At 39.1% G+C, this 15,209-nt stretch overlaps 1 protein-coding gene across 1 annotated transcript in view; it reads left to right on the top strand.

The window, feature by feature from the left end:
* Positions 1-14,451, top strand: part of DCLK3 (doublecortin like kinase 3) — a 31,162-nt gene extending 16,711 nt beyond the window's left edge. The window contains exons 3-5 of the mRNA XM_058029625.1: positions 6,358-6,490; positions 7,399-7,566; positions 8,521-14,451. Of these exons, the coding sequence (XP_057885608.1) occupies positions 6,358-6,490; positions 7,399-7,566; positions 8,521-8,717 (498 nt within the window). The 3' untranslated portion in view covers positions 8,718-14,451. The remainder of the gene's footprint in view (positions 1-6,357; positions 6,491-7,398; positions 7,567-8,520) is intronic.
* The last annotated feature ends 758 nt before the right edge of the window (positions 14,452-15,209 follow it).

Consider the following 15,209-nt stretch of genomic DNA (forward strand, 5'->3'; position numbering starts at 1 on the left):
GTCTTGATAGTATTGGATAGGTCACTTGCTATCTAATAAGTATTCCTGTAAAGTCAGTCCATTTGAGCAAGATTCTGGGGTTTCTTTCTTTTTAGTGTGCTGCCTCTCTCTCCTTAGAGTGGCTGGGGCAGTAAAGTAAGAAGGAGAGCTGCCACTAATCTTACCATCAGCCAGTGCTGAACTGTAACAAACAGCATTGAAGCAAATGTCATGGGTTCATTGGCTGTTGGTGGAGCAGGAGCATCAGGAGATGAAGCAAAGTGCTTCAAGTTCCAGCATCCTGCAGAGATGTCCCTGTTTGTGGGATACCTCTTTTTACACTGAGAATGTTTAAATTTGAATTAGTCTACCTAGACTTTGTGCACAAAGGTCAAAATGTAAGTGTGTACTTTTAGGCTGTTGACTTGTTTGTCCTGCTTTGGGTCTTCTTTTGGCCAGGTGATCTTGTAGTCTTCATCTACTGTTTTTCCCCTTCAAGAAAATGGAAAGTGGAAGAGTAAGGATCCTTGGTCTGTTTTACTAAGGAAATGTGTATGTCTATTCTGAACCTGCTTTGTGTGAGAATCTAACCCTCTTCCTAATGACTTTTAAACATACTGGTTAATTGTCATAAGAGATGACAAAAAAGCAGCAATCTGCAAAAAAATATTTCCCTAAGTTTCATGAAAATTAGCAACTAGGGAAAGAAGGAAAACCATTTCTGTCCTTACAGAAGAAAAGATAGAAATATACTTTGAGTCTAGTAAACTGTAAAATTATTGGCACAAGAGAAAGTTGGAAACCTGGTTGTAGCTATTACTTCATTGCACTTCAGTTTCTCTTATGGAACTTTGCTTTAGTTATAAACTTCTGTGCCAGGCCACCATCATCCTCTCTGCTTTTTCCCCTCCCTCTTTCACTGCCGTGTCTGCCCACATTGATCAGGCTCCTCGCAGCGTAGCTGTGAGGCAGAAGGGTGGTGACTTGCGCTACAAAAACAAAATCTGTTTGACAGCTGGTGTGAAGACAGCTGCTACGGCTCCCTCCCATCTGCTAGCCGAATCACCTCATCTAGGACTAGGTGTTCAGCAAGGAAACCTTTGCTGCCAAGGATGGGCAGTGTGGTGTGTTTGGTCTCACAAACGAAGCCAGTCACTTCTTTCATGCTACCTGATGGAGCAAGATTTTCTGGCAAGGTTTTTGGTAAGGGACTGTTTAATTCTACAGCTGCTGGCATTTCTTCACTTGTGAGAAATTAATGCCCAAAATGTGGTGTTGTTGTTCCATGTTGTAGCTGTAAAAGACATAAAGTCACCCCTTTTTAGGGGGAAGGGAGAGGGCTGTATTTGTCATTGTGTACTCATCTCATTGTACGTTTCCCTCACATGCTAATGTACTAATTCTTCAACACTCAATTTCATAAATGTTATAGCTTTTTATGCATTTGAGATTGCCCCCCCTGCAGCTTTTTCTGTCTTGCAAGTTTTCATGTCTGAGAACTTCAAGAATAGCCTTTCTGCCTTTGAACTTTGAGACGCTATTTACATATATACAAAGGACTGTCCATTTTCCAGCACTATTTACATATATACAAAGGACTGTCTATTTTCTAACACTATTTACATATATACAAAGCACTGCCAGTTTCCTGAGTGCATGTGAGTCAAACTCCTGTTTAACCACTTACCTGTCATAACTTCCAGAATTTTCTGTAAGATTTTTCATAGAGATTCTTCTAGCTAGCAGCAAGGGATGTCTGAAACTCAAATGTGTAAGCAGTAATTTTTCTTAAGCTCTTTCTGTTTTCCATATACAAAATGTCACATGGGCTAACTGGCTTTCATGGTGTCCATAGGAAGAATCTGTGCTACCATATACATGTGCATACAGAGAACTATTAATGTCTTAAGTCATTATCTTAAACACACTGATGAATTTCACAAGGTAAATATGAAATCAAACAAGAAGGAGAAAGATTTCTTTTTCTCTTTGAAGATGAATTTGCCCTTATATTATAATCTTCTTCTTGTATGGCTGGCATAGCTAGAAATCCTCAGGCAATATTCTAATATTCTGACATGTCATCTGTATTTGAGTAAGTAGTGTGCAATTGACTTGACTGCCTGTAGTCCCAAGGCCACCAGATGCTGTATTTGTATGGCCTAAGTTGGCTGTCTATAGAAAGTGTGTGAAGTGTACTGGTCCTTCTTTCCTCAATTAAGTCTATAGGCAGGCAGCTCTATTTTTGCTTTGTTCTCACCATTGCATGGAACGCATACCGTGGATGTCAGGGGTTTGATTTCTCTTGAGCATGTTGTTCATTTCTGCAATACTGCTATGAGGAAGTAGTGTGGCCTTGGGAATGATTAAAAAGAAGCTGAGAAGCTTTTGTTCTACAGTGAAGCGTATTTGCATGCTCAAGGTGATGCCAGCTGATGGAAAGGTAAACCGGACAGTAGGAAGTTTGGGATGAAGGGAATTCACTGAGCTGAGTTGTTCTGAGCACAGTGTTAGTGAAGCTGCTGAGAGGTTCTGGGGTGAGATTTTCAGGCTTGCTGACAGGCTACATGCTGTCTCTGAAGTGATTGTCACAAAACTGTGGAAATATCCCCACCGTGCCCGCTGTTCCTACCTGCTCCCTTGTGAAGTAAAGTGGGAGCTCAGTGGTTTTGTCCTGAAAGAACAGATGGTGCTGTGTTGCCACCTTGTGCTGTAATGGGAGATTAGGAGTTTGACATTCTGAGAAAAGAAAAAGTGCAATGGTGCATTTTACAAAGCAAGAAATCTCCTGAAGATTTTGGGATTAAGACCATTGTGTTCTCCACCCTTCCCACGACCTTGCTGTTTTCTAAAATTGTATATAAACGTTTCAGTATTGTTTGTCGTAGTACATAGCATGCAGGGAGTTGAAATTCCATGTGACATGCTTTTCTTATATAATAAAATATATATATATATATATAGAATAGGAAAATACATTCATGCTCATATTTTTGTATTGTGTATAAAATTGAGCATTTCAATTGGGAATTTTTGTAACATCTTACTACTATTACCCCTATTGGTAGAATATAAATTCTATAGATGCATGTTGTTCTACAAAGCAAGTGTTACTTTTATAATTTTTTGGTCATTTTTGTCAGTTTGTGTCCACAGCGCATGATAGCAGAAGATTGTCACATAGTTTCCTAATATAATACAGAAAATGGCTGTGGCATTTCAGCTTCTTCTTGCAGAAGTTTTGACTGCATGGTTGTAGTAAACTTTATTTTCAGTTTCATACTGAAAAATATTTTTTCATGCAAGAGCAGCAAAAAACCCCTGCCAAAATATTTTGCTTAATCAAAACCAGAAGAGTACACAAGGGCACTGCTAGTTCATGGAAAACTTCTTGTCCCCCAGGACCCCCATCTCCTTCTCTGCAGAGCTGCTTTCCAGCTGGTCAGCTCCCAGCCTGTACTGATGCATGGGTTGTTCCTGCCCAGGTTTTGGAGCCTGCATTTGTCTTTGTTAAATTTCAAAAGGTTTTGCCTTGCCTGTCTCTCAGGTATTTTGAGATCCTTCTAAAGGGCCACATGGCATTCTGGGGCATCACTCACTCCTCCTACTTTTGTGAATTTTTTGAAAAAAAGGTTACAATGGATTAGTAGGCTTCACTGTATTGTTTTGTAATGCAAAACTTTTTTATCTCTTAAAAAGAAGAAAAGAATAAAAACCACCAAGAAGTCTGAACCCATCTTGCTCAATCAAAATTGGATGCGTGCTTACAGTTTCCATAAAGATGATTAATGGGGATTAGTCAACTGTAATGTATAAGAGCAAATGTTGTAACATCTGTGCCATTAGTTATGTGATAATAGAGACCATCCTGAATTGAGAAAGCCCATCATGGCTTTCTTCAGCCATGATGGTGAAGTATGAGGTGTTAAAGCACGGAGTACACCTGTCACATTATATTCCAGTTTGTCCATTCAAAACCAAGTCCCGGTTTACTTGGCTTTTTTGTAGACATTTTAGCTGCTGATTTGTTGCCCATAGTTCCAGGGACAAACAATTTTTCATTTAAAGGAAATTAATGACTTTTTTACCTCTCAAAAATATTTGAGTGTCAGTCACTGGTATGAAGCATACTGATTTATATAATTATACTGCTGCATTGTTAATGACTTTGCCTTTGAATACGGAACCTTAGAATGGTTTGAGTTGGAAGAGACCTTTAAAGTCATCTGGCCCAAGCCCTTGTTATGAGCAGGGACACCTCAACTAGACCAGGTTGCTCAGAGCCCTGTCCAGCCTGATTTGAATGTTTCCAGGGATAGAGTATCCGCCACCTCTGTGGGCAACCTGTCCCGGTATTTTGCTGCCCTCACCATAAAAGATTTCTTTTTAGCACCTAGTCTGAATCTGCTGTCCTTCAGTTTAAAGTTACTACCCCTTGTCTTATTGCTGCAGACCCTGCTAAAAAGCCTGTCCCCATCTTACTTTAATTATTGAAAGGCCACAATAAGTTCTGTCTGGAGCCTTCTTTTCTTCAGGCTGAACAACCACAACTCTAGCAGCCTTTCCTCACAGGAGGGGTGCTCCACCCTCCTTCCCGGCCCTCCTCTGGACTCGCTCCAGCAGGTCCATGTCCTTCCTGTGCTGGGACCCCAGAGCTGATGCAGCCCTGCAGGTGGGGTCTCAGCAGAGCAGAGGGACAGAATCCCTTCCCTTGCCCTGCTGGCCACGCTGCTCTGGATGTAGCTCAGGATATGGTTGGTGTTGTGGACTGCAACTGCACATTGCCAGCTCATTCCAGTTTTTCATCCACCAACTACTCCAAATTGCTCTTCTCAGGGCTGGTGTCAATCTATAACACAGTCTGTATTGATACCAGGGATTGCCCCAGCTCAGTTGTAGGACCCTGCACTTGTCCTTGTTGAACCTCACAAGGCTCAACCTTCTTGAGCTTGTTCTGGTGCCTCTGGATGACATCCCATCCTCCAGACATGTCAAACTCATCACTCAGCCTGATGTTGCTTGCCAGCTTGCTGAGGGTGGGCTCAATCCCACTGTCTATGTCATTAACATTTCATTTCTTAAAATAACCCTTCATTAACTGCTTTATAAAGTAACGCTAAAGACCAGTGCATACAAAATTAGAATTGGAGAAGGTGTTTTGACTACTTGCCAGGTGGATGTAGGAGATCAGAACTGCTGAAAAGACCCAATTAGAAGGTCATTCTGCATGAACCTATTTCTGTAACTCTTGCTGTGTGGTGACCATTAATAACCTAGTTTCAGGGCAGCAAGTAGAGTAGCAGAGTAATTTCTAAAGAACATGAACTTCTGTTGGTCTGTATTTTGTTGTTAGACCAGCATGATGGAGATACACTTTCTATGTTTCTTGGTTTCAGCTAGTACAGTGCTGTACTTTGGATTTAGTATGAGGATAGCATTGATACCACACTGATGTTTTGGTTGTTGCTGAGCACTGCTTATCCTAGGTCAAAGAATTCTCAGTGTCCCATGCTCTGCCAGGTGGCACGTGTACCAGAAGTTGGGAGGGAGCATAGCCAGGGCAGCTGACCCAAAAGCATATTACATGCCATGGAACATTATGATCAATAAATAAACTGAGGAGAGTTGGCCAGGAGTTGCTGGGCTGTGCTGGGGGACAGGCTGAGCTGGGGGTCAGTGGGCTGTGAGCAATTGTATTGTGCAGCACTTGTTTTTCTTGGGTTTTACTCCTTTCTCTTGCTCTTGCTCTGACTCTCTCTCCCTGTCCCCCTTCTCATTATAGTTGTTACCATTCCTACTGTTATTATTATTATTATTATTATTATACTTTAATAAATTCAATTATTGAATTGTTCTTATCTCAACCCACTGTTTTTTGGGTTCTCCTTCCCATCCCACTGTGGGCAGCTGAGGGATGAGTGACTGAGCAGTTGTCTGGTACTTAGTTGCTATCTGGGGCTAAAAAACAAAATCAGTAGTTTACATGGGCTCATTGCATTTAAGTCCACAGCATTCTTCTTTGCTTTCCCAGGAAAAAAGAACAGTTTATTTTCTCAAGAGGAAATAATTGCATTTAATTGACTCTCAGTTATTTTTTGTGTTCCTTCTATTAATTTCTTAGAAATTGCAGTGTGCCAGAGTTTGTAGAGCAAAGTTTTCTTTTTTCCATAATTGCTTATGCTCTTAAATAAATACTTATCCTCTTAAATAAATTCACCCTCTTAGTGTATGGGGGAAAAGAGCCATGTTCTGAAGACTGTTTCTAATATTAGTACTATTATTAGAACTCCCTCCTGTTTAATTTTCTGCTTCCTTTATATTTTGCTGTTTTAAAATGCATCTGGACTAAACGTGTATATATATTTTGTTTGGACATAGGTTCAGCACAATGCAGATAAATCTACTACACTGAAACTGGCAGATTTCGGCCTTGCTAAGCAGGTTACAAAACCCATATTTACTGTCTGTGGAACACCAACGTATGTTGCTCCTGAAATACTTGCTGAGAAGGGTGAGTGTATATATTTTTAATTTGTCGTAAATCTTTCAATTATGCTGGACTTTCTAATAATGGAAGTAGTCCAGAATGTTTCAACCTACTGAAATATCTTTTCAGGGTAGGAGGTTGGCTAGCAGTGTAATTTGGGAAAGGAAACTTCTTAGTTTTTAACAAACACGAGCATGACATCAGTTACATTTGCATTATTAGTGTCTGTGCTAATATATCACTGACTTCCAAGCAGATAAGCCATAAAATATCATAGATAATAATAGCTGAAGGGGGGCAAATGACCAAAAGTTCATGTTATAACCTAAGAGTATCCAGCCCCCTTTCATTACTGTAATCCAAACAATTTCCAAATCCCCTGATGATGCAAAGTCATTGTGAACATGTATGTTAAAATTATTTAACATTTCAAAACATGTTTTGCATCACAAGGAATTTTAAAGATTTCATCTCCAAAAAGATTCAAACCTGAAAAGAAGTCAGTTTTGTTGGTGACTCAAACAAATCTATTTCTGGCTTTTGTTCTGTGGAGCTGGGTCGCACATCTCCAGTTATATCCAATTTCAATGGAAACTTGGCACTCTTAGTTCTTTTTTGAAGGGAATCTGAGGATGACTATTTTAGAAATACGTGCCCTGTTTTCTCAATTAGTCCCCAGTTGACACTGGCCTTGTGAGACAGTGTTTGTGAAACATGTTGTGGAAAAGAGAGACTCTGTGAGTGCTGTAGCTAATAATGGGCAGCTTGTAAGCATGGTGTACCAGCCACTCTTTCATTTGATCACCTCTTCTTTTTGAGGAACTGAGCAGAGATTCTGTGTTTCCTTTTCATTCTGTTTCCAAGAAACAGTTCCCTTGAAGTTGTGAGATTTCTTTCTAAAACAAGACAATGGTTTCTCCCTTCTTCCTTAGGCTATGGCCTCGAAGTAGACATGTGGGCAGCTGGTGTGATCCTTTACATCCTGCTCTGCGGTTTTCCTCCCTTCCGCAGTCAAGACCGTGATCAAGAGGAGCTGTTTCAGATCATACAGCTGGGTCACTACGAGTTCCTGTCCCCTTACTGGGACAATATTTCTGCAGGTAAGATTCTGCACTTACAGTAGATCTGAGAAGTGGTATTCTCCTTCCCTTTTTTTGGGGCAGTGAGCTTGATCAACTTGGGGTGTTTTATGGATCTCTCTTGTGTGAATCTGTGCTTTAAATGTGAATTTAGTGCTCTGGTGCTATCAATGGCTGTGTTTCTGCATACTATTTCAGCATGCTGTAATGGAGTCCTCAGTTCTTCCCTCTGTGAGCAAAAGCAAGGATTTTCTCATCTTGTTTATGTGTCTCTGCAGAAAAAGATGTCAAAATACTCTCAAGGGCTATGTTAGATTTTAAAGATGTTATAAAAAAATCTCAAAAGTTGAGAATCAAATCGTTGTCCTGGAGAATACAGTGTCAATTTCCTATTGACAATGGGGTCTGCACATAGTATTTTTTTCTTTCTCACAGGCCAGTACAGTGTCTTTTGTGCACTCTTCAAAATCAGAAACCCAAGGACTCCTCTAATCCCTGTACAGTCCTTTAAAGGACTTGTTCCACAGCGTTTTACAACATTTATGCCTCATAATAGATGAGATAGCCAGTGCTCATTCCTGTGAATGTGAACACTCAGCCAGATGCCTCCAGCACACTTTTGAGATTAAAGTCCCTTCACTTTCTCCTCTGTTTCTGAAGGGAAGAATGACATCAGTCATGGAGATTTAATATTTTCTGTCACTAACTCTAACTGCAGCTTTTAGAATAGCTCCTGGGGATAGTTACAAAAACCGTGGTAAAACTAATGAAAAAAGCAAGAAGGACATTTTGTGTGGGTATAACTGTCACCATGACGGAATGGTAAGGTTGGAAGTGACCACAGTGGGTGATGTGTTTCAAACACCCTGCTCAAGCAGGGTCGTGCTGGAGCACATTGCACAGGATTGCACATCCTGGAGCATGTTGCACACCACCGTGCTTCACCCCTCTCTCCTTTGCTTCCTTCCATAATAGCAGCAAAAGACCTCATCACCAGGCTGTTGATAGTGGATCCCCAGAAGCGCTACACAGCACGTCAGGTACTTCAGCACCCCTGGATCAGGACAGCTGGGAAAACCAACAGCAGGAATCTGCAGAGGGAGGTGACAATCAACATCGAGCGCCATTTCCGGGCCCAGCGCCGAAAGGAAGTTGTTGATGAGGGCACATGAAATCTTTCAAGCTCATTTTGTCTTCTTTTTATTGATTAACCAATCATTTATGTTTTCTTTTCTAAATGAATTGGGAATTTAATGTGTACCTGTTGGTGGCTATTGCCATGCCTTTTTTTTTTTTGATTCTGAGATTCTGAAGGACAGAGATCACATTCACATCCACCTCCTCTGATGTTACTTGCTTTCTCTCTGTTGAAAGCAGCGGGGACTAGATGAATTCTGGAGGGTGTCTGTTCTTTTTCTTTAAGTACTGATTAGGGCTTTTACATCTTTTACAAACGTTTGCTTCTGTGACTCACACTAGTGGTGAATCTTCTCTCATCCTTTTTGTATGATATCCTCCAGGAGCTTTGTGTTTGTAATGTTTTCAAAATAGCTGTGTGCATACACGGCTTGCACTAATTCTTTAAAGAGTCTTTTCACTAATTCCTTCTAGCCACAGAGAAGGAAGAATAAAAAGTAAATAAATTGTTGAGCTGTAGGAAGTGTTAAATGAACAGCCAGGTACTGTATTTATTAGGTTGTGAGGGAATACAAACCCTTGACTAAATCTTATGTTTTGTGATATCTCCTTTGGTAACATCTTTCACACTTGTTGTTCAGGGTAATAGATGGTACAATGTTCCTTTTACAGAAGGTGGTGCTGTCTACTATGTAGGTTTCATTTGTTTTTAGAAAATGGAAGATATGGCTGATACCTTTTCAAGATTCAAATAATAACAAGTTTCAAAGAGGTTTTCTTCCTCCTCTGGGCAGTAGGAAGTTAAGCAGTTCTAAGGGCACTTTGCTTCTTTTCCCAAAATCACAGTTATGGAATGGTAACTCAGTCAATTTTCCATATTGAGTTTTTTCCTTCTTGGAGGCATCCATGTGCATCTGTGACTTTTCCATGCTGGTGGAGAAGAAAAAGCTTGGAACTTGGGACTAAAGTTAACCCTTGCCTTCATAGTTTCCCTTTCATCATCCCACTTTTCCAGTGTAATTTAGCAATTGTTTTGTTTGTTTGGTTGGGTTTTTCCATCTCTTGCCCTTCCTGTGACCTTTTCTCCTTGCGTCCATGAGAATAGGCAATGGGATGAAATTAAATGAAAATCCAGCTTGAGGAAAAACAACTTGTTGGCTGTGGAAAGGTCTCCCAGGGGAAGCGTCAGATGTTCTGTTGCATATGGTTTTTAATATTTTTATTTGATGCAGTTTTAAAGAAATTCTGTAGGGGAAAATTACAGCCCAGAGAGGGGCCATGACCTAAACCAGCTTTTGAATCTCAGAACTTTTGATTATTAATTAAATTGAAAAAGCACTTGAGTTTTCCATTTTATAATTCTTTGTCCTCAAGTTCTATGTGTTAGCAAATAATATTGATGTTAGAATGTCAGTAGTGTTGGCACTGAATACACAGCCTGTAGAAATGAAGGAAGGTATTTTACACTTGGAGAGCTGCTGCTCTGTCTATGTATTTCATAGTGAGAAATGTCAGAAGCATTTCAGAATCAGTGGAACATTTTCACAACTATATAAAACCAGAATATTATTTTTTGGTGAGTGCTAATATTTTGTGTGAAGTTGCTGAATAACCAAAAAGTGTAGGGTGCTGTCATCACGTTTCTGTTTCATCTTGTGACTGTTTTTCTGCAAGAATTATGTATAAAAGTAGAGATCACTTGACTCTTAAAGGAGAATTGCACTTTAAATTGAATTAGCTTATTTCTAATACTTACTGGAATAAGACTTGCTGTGGCGTTCAAGAATTGGTGAAACAAACCAATCAAATCTTTTCTGTATGCCCAAGTAGTAGCTCTGTGATATGTCATACTTCTGCTTTGGAGTCTCTGAGTCAGGAAGACTTTTCCTTTTCCTGAAAACAAGAATGGATTTAAGTGCTTCCCTGAGTGAAGGGAACCTAATGTAACCTAATACTATAAAAGCATTACATTGTAATTGAGTACTAGTAATAATGTATCCTCTGTCAATTTAAGTCTATTTTGGATAGGAAACTGTGGAAAAATAGCTTCTGATGTGCAATATTATATTTTGTAATTATCTTATTTTTAATATAGTTGTTTAGGAATAAAGTCTGAAGTGACAAAAAGTATTTGATCAACAATGAATCAGAGAGTTTGGAGATTGTGTTACAAGTTGCCTTTTTCACCTTTAAGAACCTGTCTGCAGCCTTATTCATAGTGCAGAAGATGGAGAATTTGCTTGTGATGATTATAAAAGTAATTATTCTTTCAATGATTTTGTTTTTCTTTCACGTTCTCTGTGTTCCAGACAGGCTAAACATGGTCTGTGCCCGGTGGTCACTGGAGGGCACCTGTAGGTACAGATGCTGCTGTGGCAGTGCTGAGGCACAGGTTTGTCACTGTTGCTAATAGATGTGTGGCATTAGGCCCTCCTCCTTCAGGTTGGAGGCTGAAAAAGCTTCCAGGTGCTTCTCAGGGTTTTTACTTCTTTCTTTCTCTTCTACTTCATTATTCCTTCTTTTCTCTTGTTGCTTCCACTGTTCTTGCTCTGCCTTTGTGTTGTCCAAGGGAGTCCAGGTCCCCAAACATTATGGTTTAATTTATTTGTAGCAATAAAAACCCATATGATTTTGGAGAGCTCAGCCTCAAGCTTTGCTTGCTGGTGTTGAAAGTAATATTAGGCAGGACTAAGACAAAAAAATGGTGAAAATCCCCTCTCATCTCCTACTGCCTTTTCTCAGGCTTTTCTTTTCCCTCTGTGTGACATTCCAATGCAGACCTGATCTTTATGCTCTGTAAGAGGGTTTCTAATATATCAACCATGTTCACACTCTGTTATTGAGGATTATCACTGTTCTTCCTTTCCTATGTAAGGAAATCTATATTTTTCTAATGTATATTGTCTCCTTAGGTTCTGGACTCATCTTCCCCTTTTTTTTCATTTCTTGATTGGTTCCTTTCTCTACAGTATGTCTGAGGAAGCTCAAAGCTGGGGGAGATTAAAGACTCAGAGCAAATTCTCGCTGATTTGTTAGGAAGAAGAAATATCCCTTCTTGCCCTTCCTTAAGTCCTTTTGGATTAGATTCTCATATGGCTTTGTATTCCACTGAAGATAAAACAAGTTATGGTGTCCTCATCTCTTTAAATACTAACAATGAAGAGAGTCTGAATATATCACCAGGAAAACCAAACCGACCCCCAAGAGCTAAGTACAAAATATTAATTAATATTGCAGACCTCAATAGGAAAGTTCTACTTCCAGAGGATTTGCTGGGCCTAAGGCAATAGAAGGCAAGAACCTGTTTGTTTGCTGCAAGCTTTAGCAAATCAGCTGAGTAAGAATCCTTTCACCCCTCTTAAAAGATATTGTTTAGTTCCTAACTCATAATGGAAATCCTGATCAAGTTCTAGTTATTCCAGGGTTATTTCTTTACCTGGTATTGACTATTCAAAAAATATTCTCCTTTTAGAAACCAGAGGCTCTCCATCATCCTTAATCATTGACTTGGTCCTTCTTTAGTCGGTTGCAGCTTTTAAGCATGATTGCATATTTTCATGTCCTCAGACTTGAAGCAAGCACAAAGATCCAGTCATATAGAATTGAGTCATCAATGTTTCATTTTGTAGTAAAACACATGCCTAATAGACAGAGTTGCTTTTTTAGCTTTTCAACTGCCTGAAGATGAAGTGGTCCCTGGATAATCCCCTCCATTTGCCACCATGGTCAGCTCCTTCACTTTCTCACGTGCTATCACATTTCATTGGCCCTAGACCTCACCTACATACTTTCTATCACCTGTCATCTGCCTCCTGTCATTGGCCTCTTATCCCCTTGGATCACTCCCATTATTGAAACCTGGTGAAATCTTCACATGTTAATATGCTTTTCTTCAGGAAATTCTGGCCTTAGAAATGGGAATGAGCAGAAAACTTTGGAAATGTTTGGGCATGTGAAACTGCAAAAGACTGGTGCTTCACACTGCATGGTGCATAACTGCCTGAAAATGTACAATGGGAATTTGGTCATTGCTCATATATTTAGTCTCCTAATATTTAAAAATGTGTGCCCAGGAGACCTGTGTTTGAAGCTTGGCAGTACAGCAGAGACTGTTTCCTCTGAGACACAGACTTTTATTCAGGGACCTTCTTAATCTAAGATTGTTTAGCAGTGTGTGCAATAGCTGAACTCAAACACCATCAAATCAGCCACTTCGTTTCTGACTGGAATTATAGGTGGATTTCCTACCAGAGTTCCTAATCTCTGTTACTGCAATTTTTGGCTGTAAGGTGATGGAGGGATAGTGGGATGTTGTCCCCTGAGCTTAGGCCTCTTGGGGTTTGGTCCTCTCGTTAAAGTGAACTTTCAGGAGTCAACTTCTTGCTTTTTGGCAAGTACCCAGATTTGGGGAGGTATTCAGTCTGCTTGAAATGATTGTAAATTTGCTGTGATTATAAAGTGATTTTCCCAAAGACACCTAAGTAACACTCTTAAATATTTTTCCTATAATATTTCCTATATATATTTCTTCTGTCACCTGGATTTCTTTTAATTTAAGCAACTTAAGGAAAATGCTTTTTATGTTTCTGGGCATGCATTTTTCTGTCTTTTTTAAGTCCACGACTAATACTTCACTGTTGACATTCTTGTACCTGAAAGGAATTATGGGCACTTTAACTGGGCTGACAGTGTATAATGGCACTGTTTGTTCTACAATATGGTTTATTTGTAACTTGGCTGAAGGTGTAATTTTCTAAATTAAAATAAATTGTAGTCTTCAGCAGAAAAGTTGTTATTCCTTCCCCTGACCTCCAATAAAGGTAAATTATACAGTAAATGTTATGTTTCAGTTCTTTCCAATAAATTGGGAAACAAATGTGTGGCCAAGTATTTTGAGTTGTTTTGTTTTGGTATTTTTTTTTTAACCTTCTGGCAATGTATCTAGTTGGAAATGCTTGTTTTAAAAGGTTTGCAATTTTGGTAAGTATTGTGTATACCTTCATTTTTGAGTAGCACAACCTGTTCTAATGCTGCAGTCCTTTGAATACTTACGGCTGTGTTTTTCTTTGCTGCTGCATGTAATCCCATTAAAACCAGCACAAATCTTTGCAGAACTGGAGCTGAGATTTATCCTACCACATTTTTTGTCCCATATTGTCTTATTCATGCAAGCTTGGTTGTTAGAGCCATCACAACAAGCAGACTCAGCTTCACTTATGCTTAATGCATACAGGATTGATTTCTCCTATCATTAAATCATTTTCTGTAAAATTCAAGTTTGTTTAGAAAAAGGTTTGCTTTCTTTGTGGAAACAGGCATTCTATTTGAAATGGAGTTGCTTGCAAAAAGTGGCTTTTTCAAAGGAGACTGTTTCTTAGTGGCTTGAGTACATTTCAGTTCTGTTATTAAAAATGGTATTTTCCTGCACGCCAGCAGTATCTCCTGAAGCAGTGGAAATAAAACTGTGTCTAGGATATTGATGGTGTTTTTGAAGAAGCTACCTTCTCTGCATGTGAGCATGTGTGACAAAGTGGATGCCAAGGAGAAAATTTTATTGCATATTGGTCCTTAAAGACACCACAGCCTCCTCGTTACTCTAAGAATAACCGTAAACTCTTTGGAATGACTGACTTTTATGATAATCACACAAATTTATTGCACTTCATTTTAACAATTTGTATAGGCAGCTAATTAAATCTAATTTAATGCTTTGCTGTTAGGAGTGGGATTCAGATGTGTTTTCTGTGTCAGAAGCAGTTGAAGGCGGAGTCCAGCAGTGCAACAAATTTGTGTGATTATCATAAAAATCAGATGTTGTATTATTGTAGATTTTTTTCTTTTTAAATTAGAACTGTTTTCAAAAAGTAGGAATTGGAAAATCAGAAAAAGTAAAGCTAATAACCTTAAACTGTCATTGGAAATATATTTTGTTTTCCAAATTCAGAAACTGATATGAAGAGCTGGAAGCATTTTGAAAACCAGAGAAATACAGGAATTATTCCCAGAGTGTTTCAGCAATTAAAGCAATAAGAAATAAAAAAAATTAAAGCAATAAGACTATTTGGTGCAGTGAGAACATGAAGTACCTTGGTAGGGCTGAGCAAGTGCTGCAATTGGAGCTGTGTGAGATTGCTAGATTGGATAAGGAGTGTAGGTCTGAAAAAGGGGTGCTCCTTATAACCACTGGAAAAATGCATTGAATCATATGAAAGATTATTTCTGAATTGTCATTGCTGTCTTTATAAAGCTTTCTAAATTTCAGTGACAACCATTCTACTATAAGAAGGCATTTCCCATGAAGAATTGCAGCATAAAACATTTTATATAGTGTTTAACATAAAGGATTTCAGCAATGAAGATAATTTGCCTAGAAAATGGAAGTGTATGATTGTTAACTGCTATGGTAAATTGTCAAGAAAACGTTATTGCTGGATTTTCAATAAAAGTTCAGTTTTGTGAACCTAAGCATTTGTAACTACCCAGCTTGCAATGTGGAGTTTCAATGACATGGCACTGCTACAGCATAA

The sequence above is a fragment of the Melospiza georgiana genome, chromosome 1, assembly GCF_028018845.1.
Source record: "Melospiza georgiana isolate bMelGeo1 chromosome 1, bMelGeo1.pri, whole genome shotgun sequence".
Taxonomy (NCBI): Eukaryota; Metazoa; Chordata; class Aves; order Passeriformes; family Passerellidae; genus Melospiza; species Melospiza georgiana.